The sequence below is a fragment of the Peromyscus maniculatus genome, chromosome 23 (assembly GCF_049852395.1).
Source record: "Peromyscus maniculatus bairdii isolate BWxNUB_F1_BW_parent chromosome 23, HU_Pman_BW_mat_3.1, whole genome shotgun sequence".
In the NCBI taxonomy this organism is placed as follows: domain Eukaryota; kingdom Metazoa; phylum Chordata; class Mammalia; order Rodentia; family Cricetidae; genus Peromyscus; species Peromyscus maniculatus.
The window spans coordinates 41204714-41223936 of NC_134874.1; the positions used below are offsets into that span (position 1 = coordinate 41204714).

The 19223-nt window shown below is 36.7% G+C and overlaps 1 protein-coding gene across 5 annotated transcripts in view; it reads left to right on the forward strand.

Annotated features, from left to right (window-relative positions):
- Window positions 1-18863, forward strand: part of LOC102919468 (cytochrome P450 3A13-like) — a 60410-nt gene extending 41547 nt beyond the window's left edge. For 3 of the 5 annotated variants that reach the window (XM_076560635.1, XM_076560639.1, XM_076560636.1), the window contains 6 exons: window positions 2326-2453; window positions 3727-3793; window positions 8723-8883; window positions 10903-11129; window positions 14069-14231; window positions 18456-18863. In XM_076560635.1, the coding sequence (XP_076416750.1) occupies window positions 2326-2453; window positions 3727-3793; window positions 8723-8883; window positions 10903-11129; window positions 14069-14231; window positions 18456-18551 (842 nt within the window). In that variant the 3' untranslated portion in view covers window positions 18552-18863. Of the gene's footprint in view, window positions 1-2325; window positions 2454-3726; window positions 3794-8722; window positions 8884-10902; window positions 11130-11466; window positions 11539-14068; window positions 14232-18455 lie in introns of all 5 variants that reach the window. The other 2 variants (XM_076560637.1, XM_076560638.1) reach the window with 2 other exon arrangements.
- Window positions 18864-19223: the final 360 nt, after the last annotated feature.

Sequence of the window (19223 nt, forward strand, 5' to 3'; positions counted from 1 at the left end):
AAATGCCTTTTCTGCATCTAGTGTGATGATCATGTGGTGTTTTTCTTTGAGTTTGTTTATATGGTGTATTATATTGACGGACTTCCATATGTTGAACCACCCTTGTATCCCTGGGATGAAGCCTACTTGATCATGGTGAATAATTGTTTTGATGTGTTCTTGGAGTCTTTTGGCAGAATTTTATTGAGTATTTTTGCATCAATGTTCATGAGGGAGATTGGTCTGTAATTCTCTTTCTTTGTTGTATCCTTGTTTGGTTTAGGAATCAGGGTAATTGTAGCCTCATAGAAGGAGTTTGGTAATGTTCCTTCTGCTTCTATTGTGTGGAACAATTTAGAGAATATTGGTATTAACTCTTCTTTGAGGATCTGGTAGAATTCTGCACTGAAACCATCTGTCCTGGGCTTTTTTTTGGTTGGGAGACTTTTAATGACTGTTTCTATTTCCTTAGGGGTTATTCAACTATTTAAATAGTTTATCTGGTCTTTATTTAACTTAGGTATGTGGTACCTATCCAGAAAATTATCTAATACTTTTAGATTTTCCATTTTTGTGGAGTAGAGGTTTTTGAAGTATGACCTGATAATTCTCTGGATTTCCTCATTGTCTGTTGCTATGTCCCCCTTTTCATTTCTGATTTTATTAATTTGGATGATCTCTCTCTGCCTTTTGGTTAGTTTGGATAAGGGCTTGTCTATCTTGTTGATTTTCTCAAAGAACCAGCTCTTTGTTTCATTAATTTTTTGTATTGTTCTCTTCGTTTCTGTTTTATTGATTTCAGCTCTCACTTTGATAATTTCCTGGCGTCTATTCTTCCTGGAAGTCTTTGCTTCTTCTTGTTCTAGAGCTTTCAGGTGTGCTGTTAAATCACTAGTGTGAGATTTCTCCAACTTCTTTTTGTGAGCATTAAGTGCTATGAATTTCCCTCTTAACACTGCTTTCATAGTGTCCCATAAGTTTAGGTATGTGGTTTCTTCATTTTTATTGATCTCTAGGAAGTCTTTAATTTCTTTCTTTATTTTTTCCTTAACCCATTGGTGATTCAGTTGAGCATTATTCAGTTTCCATGAGATTGTAGGTTTTCTGTAGTTCTTGTTGTTGTTGAAATCTAACTTTAAACCATGGTGGTCTGATAGAACCTAGAAGGTTATTCCAATTGTTTTGTATGTGTTGAGATTTGCTTTGTGGCCAAGTATGTGGTTGATTTTAGAGAAGATTCCATGGGGTGCTGAGAAAAAGGTATATTCTTTTTTGTTGGGATGGAATGTTCTGTAGATATCTATTAAGTCCATTTGAGTCATAACATCAGTTAAGTCCTTTATTTCTCTGTTAAGTTTCAATTTGGGAAATCTGTCCAGTGGTGAAAGTGGGGTGTTGAGATCTCCCACTATTATTGTGTGGGGTTTTATATGTGGTTTAAGCTTTAGTAGTGTTTCTTTTACATATGTGTGTGCCCTTGTGTTTGGGGCATAAATGTTCAGAATTAAAACTTCATCTTGGTGGATCTTTCATATGATGAGGATGTAATGCCCTTCTCCGTAGAAGGTTCTCCTTCTGGGTAGAAGGGAACCTGCCCAGGGGGCCCAAGTTGGGCAGGTCTTCTTCAGTGTGGCTGGTGCCCAGGGATGGGATCTAGGATGAGCCCAGGCATTCAGCTCTTGTCGATATGGGAAGTTTGGGGCAGGATGGGAGCTAGGGGCAGGTCTCTAAGTCTCAGGAAGTGGCTGGGGTCTCGGGTGATGATGGGTGTGGGGGCAGGGTGTGGAGATTGCAGGGTCTACCGGTGGTCTTGAAGAAGGGGAGCCTTCCCAATAGGGGTGAGAGTAGAAGGGAACCTGCCCTGTGGACAGAACCTGGGGCCATTTTGGGCAGGTCTTCCCTGGAGTGGCTGGTGCCCAGGGATCTAGACTGAGTCCAGGCATTAAGTCACATTTCTACATAGGATTTCATTGCAAAATTTATTCTGATTTTAAATAACAGGGCAATAGAAGCTTTCAGATTCAATTCTCTGCATTCTCCTAGTTTTGTAAGTTTTAGAAATGCCTGTGAAGAACTGGTAATAATTACCTGTTAAATATTTCATAAAATTTTACACTGAATATTTCTGGAGCTGAACTCTCATCTTTGCATTTCTATTTAAAATTCAGTTAATTTAGGTGTGATATACTTACTATATTTTATAATTATACTAATTTCTACCACAGTTATTCTGTTGTTTTTTAATATTTCACTTAGATTATTTAAAGTTTGTTACTGGTGAATAAAATAACCGTGAAATGCTTAAATTTGCAATTTCATCATGTTTTTTTTTTTGTTTCTCTACAGCACTCTTTCCATTCCTTTCCAGAGTATATGACAAACTAAACATTTGTGTGTTTCCAAGTGATGCTACATCATTTTTTAAGAATTTTATAGAAAGGACCAAAAAAGATAGACTTGCAGATACCCAAGAGGTAAAATATGACAAAATTTATTGTAATTTTAAGGCAATGATATCAAAAGCTAAACATTCCTTATAAAAAGCCCTATTAAGATATTTAATGAATTTGCCCTTTTCAATTTGAGTTGTATCCTGCCTAGGACTTCAGCAATTTCTTTGAGCATTGAAATTGTCACTTATACCACCCAGTTTTTCCTAATACAGCTTACATGCTGGACTAAGGCTTAAGGATGTTGACAGAAGAAATGCTGACAGAAGGCTGTCAGGGAGTCAGCATCATGTCTGAGGAGGTGCCACTGCTTATTTGCTAGTATTCTGATGTTTGGTGCATTTGTAGTTGTGGTTGTTTGACAGAAAATAGCTCCCTAAGGGAGTGTCACTATTAAGAGTTGTGGCTTTGTTGGAGTGGGTATGGTCTTGTTGGAGGAAGTGTGTCACTGTGGAGGCAGGCTTTGAGGTTTCATTTATGCTCAAGCCATGCTCAGTGTCTCAACTCACTTCCAGGTGCCTGTCAAGGTATAAGAACTCTCAGCTATCTCTCTAACACTATGTCTGCCTGTATGCTGCCTTGCTTCCTGCCATGATGATAATGAACTAAGTCTCTGAACTGTAAGCAAGCATCCAGAGTTAAATGTTTTCTTTTATAAGAGTTGTCATGATCATGGCATCTCCTCACAGAAATGGCAACCCTAACTAAGACAGGAGGCAATCACATAAAACCAAGCAATGCCTTCCAGAACAGCAGGTGATGTATATGAGATATTGGCTAACAATATGTCAAGGAAATGAGATATTGATGTGTAGAACTTATTTATAAACAAGCACCTATGAAAGGAGAAGTAACTGCCAACCATCCAGACAGGAGTCTGTTGTCAACAACTACAGATACTTAGAATTAGGGAAAGTCATGAGAAATGGTGCTGAACATGGCAGCATGATACTAGATCATGATAGACTTATTTTGTAAAAGCTATTTTTTCATGACAGGGTTTCTCTGACTAGCTCTGGCTGTCCTGGAAATCATTTTATAGATCAGGCTGTACTCAAAACTCAAAGATCCACCTGCTGGGATTAAAGGTGTGTGCCATCACCTCTGGGCTCATGGTAAAATTTTTGTCCCCCCAAATCTGTGGGTCAGTGTGTTGTGTCATTAGTGATTCAGGCAACATTATCTGGATTCATAAATAAGCCTCTTCTGCCCAAGAAAGTTTAACTTCTTTGTTTCATACTTATTTTTTTTGCATGCCAATTCACTTTCTGCTTTTGAAATTTCTGTCTCCTTTCAGCACCGAGTGGATTTTCTTCAGCTGATGATGAACTCCCAGAATTCCAAGGACACGGAGTCCTATAAACGTAACTAAGTATAATTTAGGGTCTAAAGGGGTTGCACAGAGTGCAGGGCTAGTTCTTGAAATGTAAAGGTTCATTCCAGCAGAGAAAGCTTCCTGCTAAATCACAAAAAGACACAGACAGGCTATGTTATATGAAGCGGCCCGAGGAACTCTCTAAAATCCTGGAGTATGTTCATACAGAAAATATCAAGGTTATTTTACCTTCCCTCTTTGGGAAACTACAACCCTGAAATATTATAAACATGGCTGCCTAACCAAGACCTGAATTGGCCCAACAACAGTTGACATTCCAACACAGATGGTGAAAATCTCATGAAAACCCATCCTTAGATGAAGAGGTCCAAGTAGTTCAGGTCATCCAAGAGAGATAATTAGTATTCCCAAGGAATGAATGCCTAATTGTTTATCCAATACTAAATTCCAACCCAGAAACCAGTATAAGTTGGAAAAATGAGCAGACTCAGCAGGTTGTATTTATGATTATTTATTTGTGTATGTAATATATTGGTTAAAGAAGAGGTCCTAAATTTGAGAGTGAGTGGAGATGTAGCTTAAAAATTTAGGAGGAAGGAGAAAAAGAGGAAAATTAAACAATTATATTTTGATTAAACTGTTAAAAATCTGAAGGTCTGTTATGAGCATTGATTTTTCACTCCAAGAGTCTTCAGTGATATGTGGGTTACCTACAGAGTCAAATGCTGATTCTCAGCCTCAGGCAGGACCACTGAATCAGAACCTCTACTTGCAAATCTGTTTCCAGAGCATTTAATCATGAAGTACAGTGTCAAAATACTAACTTTTACTGTGCTTCATAATTGGAAGCTCTCTAGCTTAAGGGATTGGAAATTTATTTTTCCTTTCACAATAACATAGTACATTAAAGAAGAAATGCTGTGGGATGTCATTCTGTATGCTGTGAATATGTGTTGCTCTGATTGTTTGATAAATAAAGCTGTTTGGCCAAAGGTTTTGCAGAATAAGTTTAGGCCAATAATTCTAACTGTAGAGGTAGGAGAGAAGAAAAGAGAGTGGAGGAGAGGCTGCTAGCCACTGCCAGAAGAAGCAAGATGTAAAGCTACTGGTAAGCCACTAGGCACATGGCAAAATATGGATTTATAGAAATGGGTTAATGTAAGATATAAAAACTAGATAATAAGAAGCCTGCCATGGCCATAGTTTTAAAATAATGTTAGCCTGTGTGTGTTTATTTGGGTCCAAATAGCTGCATATCTGGCGGGTGAGGGAGATTTTTCCTGACCCAGGCCAGGTGGGTACAAAGAAAATCTTTCAGCTACAAATGGTGTGCTCAGACATGGTGGCAAATGTTTCCACTTAAATAAAGCCTGAGAGAACTTAATAAGAGATTCTAAAATGGAACTAAAAACAGCTTCCTAGTTGTGTCCCAGGCAAGCTATGAGCCACAGTGTGGTGTGCTTGCAGCTGCATGTGGGCTGGACCTGCAGTATGGTGGGTTCCAGCTGCAGTACACAGTGGTGTCTCCAAGCTGAGCAGTGCACTGCATGGTAGATTTAGCTTTTACTAGTATTAGAAAAAGAAGTTTCTGGGCTACATGCTACTGCTGGATAGAGACATGGACCCACTGTCTCCCACAGTCAGCAGAGAGCATGGCTCCCAGAGCTGGCAGTGAATTACCACCATCATATTGGGAAGCTGATGTGGGTGAAGTCAGCAGTCAAGGCTTCTGCTTCATTACTAGGCACTGCAGTGTAAAGCAATAGATTCACAATAAGGCAGATTTAGATTAAATAAACCTCTAAATGGTTTACAATGTGTGTAAAAATATACATAGTCTTGGAACAGAGAGGAAAAGGAATATAGACTGTTATATAAAAAATAGGAAGTTTTAAAAAATATAGTCTTTAAAGAGAAAACAAGTAATACAAAAATAAGACACATAAAGATGGAAATCACACAGAGAGTCTGGATTATATTGTCTTTGAGATTTTTAACTGCAGAGAGATATTTGATTGTAAAGGCTGCTAAATTAAACCAATATGTATGTTTTAAATACACCTTGACATTAAATTTTATGTCTAAGGATATATTGCTTTGGAAAGGAAGTTCTGCTTTTGTTTCTACAGAAGATGAAAAACAGGCTTATATGGTTTGATTAAGGAAGACCCTCTGAGAGGTCTCCAGATGTTCCAACATCCAGATCAGCTTCAAGACAATTGGCTCAGACAATGCAGCCTCACAGACTACTCCAGTCAGGACTTGTCCATAATTCTTAATTTTTTCAGGATCCCCATAAGATTGTCACTGCCCTCAACCATCAGAAACTAGTATGAGAAGCTACACCCAAATTTCTAAAGTATTGTTTATAATTTTTTTATTTAAAAAGGGTTGATTATAAATTTAATATCTTTCTAAAGGAAAAAAAGAGATAATATAGATATGATAGGATAAAAGAGTAGAATATAAAACCTACTCTTAAAGAGCAACAACTTGTTTAAAAAGGTTTTACATTACTATAAATTTTAGTTTATTACAAGTTTAAAGTTTATATATATATATATATATATATATATATATATATATATATATATATTTCTACTCTTGTTTAAGGTATTATGTTTATGTAACTCATTTAAATTGTAATAGATAATTAAGAAATACAGATTAATAATTACTCTTGTATGATAGTCAAACTTACAATCATGTTAGTTAAGTTTTCTAGGTATAAATAGATATATTTAAATTAGGTAGGGTAATCTTCAAAGACTCCATAGAGGAACTTTAGATGACTGTTCAGACAGGCAGCTGTCTCTGTCATTTGAGATTTTTGAAAATTGATTACAATGCATTTCTTGTTTACTTAGATAATATTATGTCCCTCTGAAGTCTCTGATATAGTTTAAGACTAGATAGTTATAATTACAGTTTTCCTTAATCATGATAAAAGATAAATTAGATATGAAACTTTAGACTCACAAATATAGGATAGATAGAATATTTTCTTTAATTTTGCCAATATGAATAGACTAGATTTTGTAACTGTAATTCTTGCTTGATAACTGTTCTATTATATGTAATTTTACTTTGTTAAAGTTAAAACCATCCTTTTGAGTAGACAGAAAAGGGGAAGTACTGTGGAATGTCATTCTGTATGCTGTGAATATGTGCTGCTATGATTGGTTGATTAAAAAGACACAGATTGGCCAGTAGCCAGCCTGGAAGTATAGGCAGGATTAGCAGACAAGGAGAATTCTGGGAAGAAGGCTGAGTCAAGAGTCACCAACCAGATACAGAGGAAACAAGATGACAAGTCAGAACTGAGAAAAGGTACCAAGCCATGTGGCTAAATATAAATAAGAATTATGGGTTAAATTAAGTGTAAGAGCTAGTCAGTAATAAGCTAATGGCCATATGGTTTGTAATTTATATAAGCTTCTGAGTTATTATTTTATAAGTGGGCCATGGGACTGTGGGTGCCTGGCAGGACCAGAGAAACTTTACAGCTACAAAGAAAAATCACAGTGTTTATGATATGTTTCCTCTCCAATGTTTAATCATGGTGACTGGGTTTAGTATTTCAGAGTAATCCTTCTTTTCATACATTCATACTACAACGTGTGTTTTGAAAATTTTAATTAATTAATTTCATTAATCCTACATTTCAAGTCAATGTCCAATTTTTTGTTATTTTCTATTATTAAAAATTTTTACATTTAATATATTTTGATCATGTTCTTCCCCTTGCCCAAAGGCCTTCTGAAAATACCACACACTGAACTTTAAGTTCTTTCTCAAAAGTAAACAAAAGTCCAATACTACAGAAAAATTACCCACAATCAAGGAAACAAAACAAAACAATACCACAAACAAACACCAAACCGTAACCAAATTAAAGTACACACACACACACACACACACACACACACACACACACACACACACACACTGTGGAGTTCATTAATATGATGGGAAACCACGCTTGAACATGAGGTCTGTCCTGGAGTGGTTGATATTCTGTGTGCTACTCCACTTGGAAAAAACTCATTTTCCATCTCCCAACACAAATAAAGGATATAGTTGTTAACATTTTTCCCATTGGACAGGTTTTCATTTGATCATTCATTTTTTTAATGTGAAAAAATAAAATTTAAAATGATAAAACACAAACTAACATATCAATGTTAGGTGAAGAAAATACAAGAATCAGAGACCCATTCTTTTGCACACTCAGAAATCCCATAAAAGTACTGAACTGGGAGCCACAATATATACACAGAGGACCTTATAGAGACCCATGCAGACCTTATGCATGCTTTCTCAGTCTCTGTGAGTTCATATGACATTTCATCGTGTTGATTTGGAGTGCCTGCATTCTTGGTATTTTTGGTATTCTTAACCCAACTGTCTACTACTTTCTTCCTGACTCCTCTGTGGGTGTCTCTGGGATCTGAGGAGAGGGATTTGGTGGAGAAATCCCATTTAGGACTGAATATTTCAAAGGCTCTCACTCTCTGCCAAATACATCATTGTGGTTCTGGATATTTTTTTTTATATGATCCTGGAGGAAGCTTCTCTGATGATAGCTGAGCAAGGCACTTATCTATAATTACAGCAGAATATCATTATGAGTCATTTTATCTCTACCTTTTTACACAAGCATTATTTGGCTTTGCCTTTGGCCTCTGGGATATCTAGTCTCAGGTTCCAGGTCACCTAAGCAGTTCCAAGTCTTGGTTCCATCTCATGGAGTAGGTCATAAGTCAAATCACTTATTGGTTAGTTATTCCCACACGTATTGTGCCACCATTGCCCTTTCATATTTTGCAGGCAGTACACCATTGTATATAAAGTGCAGTGTACTTTTCTGTGTCAAATATTGTAGATCAAAGCAGGTGAAGGCTCTGTGTAGGCACCAGCTTTGATCATTAACATAAAATGTCATATCTCATTTCAGCTCTTTCTGATCTGGAGATCCTGGCCCAATCAATCACATTTATTTTTGCTGGCTATGAGACAACAAGCACTGTTCTTTCCTTTATTGCATATTTACTGGCAATTCACCCCAATGTTCAGAAGAAACTGCAGCAAGAGATTGATGCAGTCCTGCCCAATAAGGTGAGTAGATGATGCTGAGAGCCACAGAAAAAATATCAAACCTCAACAAGAAACACTACTTCCACACTTGCATTTAGAATTATAGTAAATATAGTAAGAAATGATTCTTTCAGCAATAACTTATGCAAATCTAAAACAAAGAAAAAATTATGTGTAGAGAAAAACTAACCTCAGCAATTCTGTACTAACCCTGTAATAAACATTCTAACTACAATGACACAGTCCATAAACATGCATAAAATCTCTTTAGATATTTAAGGATAAGCAAATATCAGCCAAGTGTCTTCTTTAAACTTAAATGGGTTTTTTTGCCTGCATGTATATCTATGTACCATGTGCATATGTGAAACATAAGGAAGCCAGAAGAGGGCCTCAGATTCCCTGTAGTTAGACTTCCATGAAATGTGCTCACCATATCGGTACTGGGAACTGTCCTTGGGTCCTCTGCAAGAGCAAACAGTGCTCTTAACCACTGAGGCTTCCCCCAAGAATTTAAACAATTGACCTGACAGCTTTATTATTATTACTGGCAATGCTTTGGCATGACTGTTATCAATGGAGCATCACCTAGTTTTGGCTAGGCAGGCTGATTCAGCTGTTCTTCTCTTTACAGCTCTCTCTAATCAGATTATTAGACTCAAAGAAATCACATCATGGCAGCTTCTAACTTAAATATTTACCTGTATATTATGGTGATATCAGTGTCCCACAGTGTGAGACAACACATTATATAAGCTATCTTCTCATCTACACCCAAAACTGGATACAATGGAGTGTGAGATACCTGAACTCTGGGACTCACTGGGTTGTCAATGAGATACAAGCAAAGCATCTTCACTCCTCATACTCACTCTATCTTTCTGTTTCATTCTGTCAATGTGACAAATGCTATCACCCAAAATAACTTTGGGGAGGAAAGAATTTACTTCAGCATACATGTTCACATAACAGTCTTATCACTGAGGAAAGTCAATGAAGGAACTCAAGACAGGAACTTGTAGACAGGACTGCATGCAACTCTACACAGCACTGCTTTTGACAGAGGCACTCACTCACAGCCAAAGAAGCACAGCAGGGACTATGGAGGATGCTGGTCCACTCACTGACCTATCCTTATCTAGATGTTTTCATGCATCCCAAGGTCATCCACTCAGGAAATAGTGCTATCTACAAATGGCTGGACCCTGCTACATTAATGAATAGTCAGGGATACTCCCAGATATATGCACAAACCAATATAAAGTAGCAATCCCTAATCTTTCCATTTAAACTTCTTTCTCAGGTGACTCTAGCCTGTGATGTTGAAAGTGAAAGATTTATTTGAACAGCATATGCGGTACAAGAGAATGTTTGTTTCAGAAACTGAGCATGGAGCTGAATGGACCTCTCACTAGAACATAAAGATTTTGCTCAATTCATCTCAATTTTCACACTATTTTACCATAATAAGTGTCAAAGTTAAAAGATCCTACAGAAGTTAGTCACTGTAATTTCATATACTATTCCTGTTTAATTTAGCATTGATCTTCAAATTGAACATCTATAGTAATATTAAATTTAGTCATAGGATTTAAACACTGTGAGTTGTCCTCTGAAAGGATTGATATGGAATTTTAAAAAGGAATTTAATGTTCCCCACATTATATTTTTTTCAGTCTGGACTTGTGGATTCCCTATATTAAGTTTTGACAACCTCAACAGCTGATGTATGTTGAATGAGATTGACATAATATGCCATTCATTACTACTTAAAAGGAAAACAGTACAAAGGAAAACTGAAGCTTTGGGGCCTAAGTGTAAGCTTACGTGAATGTTCTTCCATATTCACTTCAGCATGCATTTCAGTGGACCTTTAGTATGTCAACACACATGACTGTGGTGAATAGGACTTATCAACGGTAAATCCAATCATTAACTTGGGTTGAAGTTGAGTTCCTAAAACCTTAATAGTTCTGAATAGATTGACATGAAAGTTAGTTTTGAATCTCAAATCAGCAGAATCTTTTTTAATCTTACCAGGTACCTGCCACTTATGAAGCTCTGGTTGAGATGGAATATCTAGACATGGTGGTGAATGAAACTATGAGATTATATCCAGTTATTGGCAGGATTAACAGAATCAGTAAGGAAGATGCTGAAATCAATGGTGTGTTCATTCCCAAAGGGACAGTGGTGGTCATACCTATCTTTGTTCTTCACCAAAATCCAAAATACTGGCCAGATCCTGAGGAGTTCCATCCAGAAAGGTACAAGAACCATAAAGGGAAGCAGACTTATATAAGTATCTTAAGATGTCTATTAATATAATCACATAAATATGAATTTATATTACCTGACATGTATATTTGTCTTTAGAATATCAGTAGTAAACAATGATAATTATTATAAAAACTACATACATTTTAGTTGATCAAATAATGACAGTTCTGAATTTTGTAATATTGTTTTAGAGTCTTAAAACTGTCTTAGTTAGGGCTTTTAATGCTGTGAAGAGAAACTATGACCCTGGCAACTCTTACAAAGGAAAAAATTATTTGGGGATGGCTTACATGTCAGAGTTATGGTCCATTATCATCATGGCAGGAATCATGGCAGCATGCAGACATGGGGCTGGAGAAGTAGCTGAGAGTTCTATGCCCAGATCAGCAGGCAGAAGTAAGTGAAGATTGTACCACGAGGCTTGGCTTGAGCTACTGAGACCTCGAAGCCCACCACTAGTGACAACTTACCACAAAAGGCCACACTTCAAATAATACCAGTTCCTATGAGCCTATGGGGCCTTTTTCATTCAAACTACCACAAAACCTTAATAAAAAAGTTCTAGTAATATAATGACATCAATGGACATACTTTGAAGTATGTGCAGGTTTTCAGATATTAGAAAAACATCAGTTTCCTCCTGTTCTTATAGTTTCTGATTACTTTCTGTAGCTCATAAATGATATTTTATGACACAGGCTTATGTGTGTGTATGTGAGGTGTATAAAAGAGAGCAAGTACAATTACCATGATTAGAAAATCATTTATCTTACTTATTTTTTTAAGTTTATAATTCTTTGATGCTGTCCTTATTGTCACAAGAAATCTCTGGACACATCCTCAAATTTCTGAGTTATAGGATACCAATGTATTAGGCATTGGTGCAGGTAGAGGTGCAGAAAGCTTGTGTATGGTGGGTCAAGTTGTGCCACTTAGGATGAATGATAATACAAGTCCTCTTAGTCTTGTTTCTGTTTGTTTTGTGAAGGAAACTCTGTCACACTCATCCAGTGCGTGACTCCTCCAAAGTTAAGTCTGATTAGAAAGTTGATATTTTCGTCCTTCTTGAATCTGAACCAGGGTATTCTGTGAGTGGAAAGTGATAAGCGGTCTGTGGGAATTGTATGCAGCATGGAAATAATTGCTATGCTTCCATTGTTGCCCCACTAATAAAAATGCAGGAAAATATTTTATTTTATTTTTTTTAAGTTTCAAGATTATTATTTGGATAAGCATTTCTTCAGTCACTTTTCTCCCTCAAAATTCTCCCATAGATCCCTCCTCACGCTTCTTCAAGTGCATGGCATTTTTTTTACAAATTGTTGTTTAGGTGTCATTTAGGTGCTCACATACAAATGTGTGCTTATATATTCCTATAAATAATGTCCAATCCGTATCATGCTACTCATGTAAAAATGGTATTTTAAGATAGATGCACTTGAAATAGGAGCCCAAGAATTTAGACAAATAGTAGCCTCTACATGACTTTCATGATGTCTAAAACCTTGTATTCTTAGCCATGTGTCTCTAGTGTTGGCAGAAGGATAGTGCTTATTAGAGGAGTAGAATGGAGTCACCTAACTCCTGTTTTCTGGTTAGGTGATTTCTATGTCCCTCTACATAGCCACCACTTCCACCTCCTTTAGTTCAGTGGCTACAAGTGCAGACATTATCCATGGTTCATTGTTATTGTTGGTACAGCTTTCAGTCAGATACTATAGACTCATTGGGCATCAACAACTAGACCAGGAAGGAGGAATGCAAAAGTTAAAAAATACTGAGGTTATAATCAAATGCATTATATAAGATGTCTATAGAAGAATGCTAATGTTTCTCATCTATGTGTATATGGGTGTGTGTGTGGAAATTTTCCCCAACAGAAGTCTACCAACTTCAGCTTGCACACACATATCAGTAAAACTCTCACTGGACTCCAATGCTGTTCTATAAAATAGCTTGGAAATTATTTCTTAATATTCCCTGATAGTTAGTAACTCAGAGAACAGATATTATTAGAATATTTCCAGAATCGCCATTTTTATTTAAATAATCTTGTGAGAAATCAAATTTTTTTCTGATTTTTTTGAGACAGGGTTTCTCTGTGTAGCTTTGCGCCTTTCCTGGGACTCACTTGGTAGCCCAGGCTGGCCTCGAACTCACAGAGATCTGCCTGGCTCTGCCTCCCGAGTGCTGGGATTAAAGGCGTGTGCCACCACCGCCCAGCAAGAAATCAAATTTTAATTGGACATGGGACTGTACTTTTAGTAGGTTTTTCTCCCAGTAAAGGAAATGGAGACAAAACTCAGAGAAAACAGAGTAGAGAAGCAGCATGTGTCCTTGCAAAGCACTTCAGTTGATAACTCTTGGAGGAGGAGAGACAGTAAAAGATTTTGTGAAAAGGGATTAATGAGCGAAAGGAGGCTGAAAAGAAAGAGGAGGAAGAAGAGGAAATAGATTAGGGTGAGTAGACTGAAACAAGGAAAGGAAGGAAGGAGAGGGTGGTGAAGAGAGAATAGAATGGAAACAATTCATCTGTAACATACATCTCCTTCTTCCTCAATGAACAAATCCCCCAACTCAAGAGTCAGAGCAATTCCTTTCTTCTCTTTCACTTTTACTTTGTGATGTGTCCATACTAGGAACACATGATATTCTTAATATTTTAAACTTTGAAGACACATTTGGTTTCAATGATCATTAACCACTCAACATCTTATTAACTTTGGGAGCTCCTTTACCATAAAGTTGTAGAAAGAACTTTCACTTCCAAATCTCTTAATGATTTAACTCACCTTGATTGCAATAGTGAACCCACTGAAGTACCCTGTATGATTCTGGCTGAGGACTGTAGTTGAAAACTGTAAACATGTGGCTCTTGTGCACTTCATGTTTCATTATTTATGTTCTTATTCAATTGTGACATCAGGTTCAGCAAGGAGAATAAAGATAGAATCAATCCTTATACATACCTGCCTTTTGGATATGGTCCTAGACAGTGCATTGGCATGAGGTTTGCTTTCATTAACCTGAAGCTTGCAATTGTCAAAATCCTGCAGAACTTTTCCCTGTATCCTTGTGAAGAAACAGAGGTGAGGCAGAACATATTCTTTTTGTCGTTTTTGGTTTATATTCATAGGTATTTTCATAAATTTGTGTATATATATAACATATATATGAAATATATATGGAATGTAATGATTTATCTTTAATTAATTATTTCTCAGTCAAAAGATCTATATAAAGCCATGCTTGAGTCCTAGGGCCCTTGACTTCTGGAACAGTTAGTCTGTGTCTAAGCATATATGTTAAGGATGTAGATATTTCTTTTATGATTACATATAGTATCACTTAATTCTTTTTTTCTTTTTACAAGTATATATTCATTTATAAAATAATAGACATTTTATAGTATTTTCATACTTGTATATCCCATACATGGAAATATTATTTTCCTTTTATTTATTCTTATCTCATAAATTACATCCTGACCACAGCCTCCTCTCTGCTTCTTTCCATCCTCCCATTGCCCCCCCACCCCTGCTGCCTCACCTGTCTCCCACATCCACTGCTCTTCCCTTTCCCATAGGAAAAGAGCAGGTCTACCAGGAATATCAACCAAACATGGCATAACAAGTTGCAATTAGACTAGGCATAAACACTCATATCAAGACAGGATAAGACAACCCAGAAGGAGGAAATGGCCACAAGCAGGCAAAAGAGTAAGAGACACCCCTACTCCCACTGTTAGCAGTTCTGCAAACCCCCAAGCTAAACAAACACAGCATGTGTGCACCGGACCTCACACAAAACCACGTAGGCTCCATGATTGTTGTTTCAGTCTCTGTGCCCCCATGAGTCCTGCTTTAGATGACTCTGTGGTCCATGTTCTCCTGGTGCCCTCAACCCCTCTGGCTCCTACAATTATGGAACATATTTTTAAATTGTGTTTTATTTTATATATATATATATATATATATATATATATATATATATATATATACATGTTTTGTCTCCAAGAGGTGTAATTATCACCTTATGCTCCCTGTGTGATATCAGAATGTCCAAAGTTCTTTGCCCACTGCAGTGGCTTTAAACATTCCACAGTGGTTCCCATTTTTAGCCACAGACAATAATTGCTGCATTAAATCATTATTCATGGGTATGAAGGAATCCTTTGGCCATTTTATCCACTGATCCTCACATTTTAGAAACTCAGGTCTAGACTAGCAGGCATTCACTTAGATTCTTATAAATCCATCTGTTTCTTCCCTTTTTTATTCCTTATCCTTCAAGTTCCTATCAATTAAGTCCCCTCCAAACCAAGAACCTTCACTAGATTTTCTCAGTAAAATTTGCTCCTGTTTTCTAGATGACATCTTCAGGCTGCCCTCCAACCCCTATAATCTGTGAACTACCACATATGCTTTCCACTATTATTTTCTCTTTATTCATTAAAGGATCCCCTAATTTCTATATCCCCTAAATTTTTTCTTCCCCAAAATTAAAAAGATTCCTCGAAGGATCTTTGTATATTAAATCCTTCAATAAAAACATTAAACATTTTAAACTATTCTAAATAATAAAATCTGACAAAATTATTTAATAGAACCATTTCTTTACGTGTACTTTTAAACGGTGTTATTAATTCTTGGAGAATTCATACAATACATTTTGTTTAATTCATATCATCACCACAATTTATCCCAGATCCATCCTCACCTCACCTCACACTCAATGTGTTCTCTCTCCATTTTTCTCTCTAATTTTTAAGTCAACCAAGTCCAGTTTGTGTAGATGACTGCTCTTATGTGAAGGACCTGGTCTGGAATCTGGTTGATTTAATTGAGGTCACAGCCTTAATAAAGAAAACAGACTGCTTTCCATTGATTTCAAGCATCCAAGCTCCTCGGCTAAGGGGTTGAGGGACGATGTTCTTATTGACACACGCATACGGTTTCGGCTTGTGTTTGCACATGTCACATGACTTTTGCATGCTATCACATCTTCATAAGTTTATATGTGCATCTGCCATGTTCTCTCTGGAAAATACTGAATACTGCTTCTTTGAAATCCATGACCATGTCTAGTCTTACAAATACACAGCCCTCTTCTGTGTAAAGTTTTTTTTTTTTTTTTTGTTTTTTTTTTTGTTTTGTTTTGTTTTGTTTTTTGTTTTTTCGAGACAGGGTTTCTCTGTGTAGCTTTGCGCCTTTCCTGGAACTCACTTGGTAGACCAGGCTGGCCTCGAACTCACAGAGATCCGCCTGGCTCTGCCTCCCGAGTGCTGGGATTAAAGGCGTGCGCCACCACCGCCCGGCCTGTGTAAAGTTTTAATATAAGGTGTAACATTTAGAAGCATGTTTGAAAGGTCTGCTTTAAAGAACTTAAGAATATGTTGTTGTTAACATAAATGAAGAAATTTCCAACAAGTTTCATTTGATGACTTTTGTATAAAATATGACTCAGTATATTTTCATCATGGAAGAAGAATATACTGAGGTCATTTTCTCTTTGGTGAATTTAGGCCACCTGTCTTCCTACTCCGTACATGAATACATTTCAGTGAATTTGTTTTGATGATAGGCCATCTTCAGGCATCTGGAAATTTTTGACAAACTCTAGCTACCTGCAAGATGACCTTTCTCTACTATGAGACAACCTGTTTGCACATTCTTCTGCTGATATCAGATTACTACTCTGTTGGAGGACCCTCTGTTCCACAAACTCACAACAATATAATTTAGGAAAGTTACTGAATATGAGTGAAAATTCACTTTTTAGCACCATCTTGGAATTTCAGAAGAAATACAGAGGATTAATGCATACTATAGTGGTACCTAAAATCCCTCCATCTATCATGAACTCACATGTATCAAATTGGAAAGAAAATGCATTGTTCCAAAGTCATAGTATGACAATAGTATTTACCATGTACCAAACCTACTTTTGGATTTTTTCCAGTTTTACTAGGTGAAAATTAACCTTCTATTTCCTTTTAAGATGTGATTGTTATGTGTCCACAAATGTGCTTTACAATGTGTAAACTTCTGCTTTTCAGTCAAAATTTAGAACAATAAGGAAGACATACCATCACAATTTTATCTCAGGCCTTATACAGAATACATTTATATATATTCTGTTAAGGAGGAATAGATTGATTGAAGCATGTTTTCATATTCCATATAAGCAACTCAAGACATTTGATGTTTGTCTTATTTTGGGTTTCTATTGTTATGTAAAGACATTGTAATCACGGAAACTCCTATAAAGGAAAACATTTTTATTGAGGTGACATATTACATATTCAGAGGTTTAGTCCATTATCATCATGACAGGGAGCACAGTGGCCTGCAGGCATACATGGTGCTGGGGAATTCTTTATCTTAATTCAGAGTCAAAAGAAATTGGCCTGAGACACTGGGCATGGGGTGAGCATATGATACCACAAGGCCTAACTCCCTAGGGACACACTTCCTATAAGACCACCCCTGCTCCAACAAGGCCACAACTTCTCATAGTGTCACTCCCTTTGGGAGCCATTTTCTTTCAGACCACCATAGTGTTAAAAGTCATTTATTAACTCATAAAGATAAATTTATTTTTTTCCAGGAAGCAGTCCATATTGTTCAAGATGGTACAGAACATGCTATGTAGCTAAGCATGCTGTAATCTTGTGTTTCTCCTCCCTCTTACTTGGGAATGCTAGGGCCGCAGCCATGTGCATGTCCACAGCACATGAAGAAGCCATTAAATTAAATTGAATCAAACCTGAGGCCAGATATTGAGGTGAACGCTGGAAGATCAGAGAAACAGAACAAGCCATATCTACCTCACCTTGCCAGTTCCTCAGCTGATCCCGTTTCCTCAGACTGGAAGCCTCTGAGTCCTCATTCAGAATGGATCTCAGCTGAACTGCTTCTCAAAAGCCTGAATGCTTAACCAGCCAAATGTTTCTAGTTTCTGGTCTTCATGCCTTATATATCTTTTTGCTTTCTGCCATCACTCTCTGGGATTAAAGGCACATTTCTTGTGATCAATGGCATGAGTCACCATGCCTGGCTATTTCCAGTGTGGCCTTGAACTGACAGAGATTCATGCCTCCAGAAGGCTAGGATTAAAAGTGTGAGTGCCACCATTTTCTAGCCTCTGTATCTAGTGGCTGTTCTGTTCTCTGACCCCAGATAAGTTTACTAGGGTACACAGTATAGGGCTAGGGTACACAGTATAGGGAACATAATACCTCAGGTTCTACCAGATTTCTGTGAAATTGATGATTCATTTAACTTACCAGTATATTTATTTAACTATTTCAGGTTCCCTTGAAATTAAGTAATAAAATAATTCATACTCCAGAAAATCCTATTGTTCTGAAGATTATATCAAGAAACGGGGCCATAAATGAAGATTGATTTTACCTCAAGTTCTGATGTGTTCTTCAAAAAGTGCATTCTAAATACCTGGATTTTAATTTATTCCTGAAGAAAACCTAGATGAATGTGACTTTAATCTATCACACTTCATGTCAGAGTCTTCAATGATTTTTCATTGTCTTGATATTTCTCAATTATTGTGAATGGAATGAAAATTATTAGCAATCTTTATGTTTTCTAATATCAAAATTTGCCCATATTTTCAGAGATAGAACAGTATGTTTCATTTCAATGCTGATAAAAGATTTTTCACTGATTTTGTCAATATTGTTTCCATTATTGAATCTTTAATTTGGCATTTGTGGCTGATCATTCCACTGACAATTATTCTTTGCATTTTGATGGGTTGTAAGTTTCTGTGTTAACCACTATCCACTTCACAGAGAAATTTCTTTGATTAGATCTGAGGGCTACATTAATCTATTGATAAAAGATGCAAATTAAAAGGCAGTTGGATATTAAGACCTTTATCAGAATAATAGATTCATTCTTGCGTTGTGTTCATTCTTGTGCCCCACAGCCATGTATCCTTTGCAAGAGATACAGTACTAAATGTGTATTTCTTCCCATGGAATGGAGTTAAATCCAAGCAAAAAGTGATTGGCTATCCTCATAATATTCATGTCACTATTTCATATATAAACCTTGATC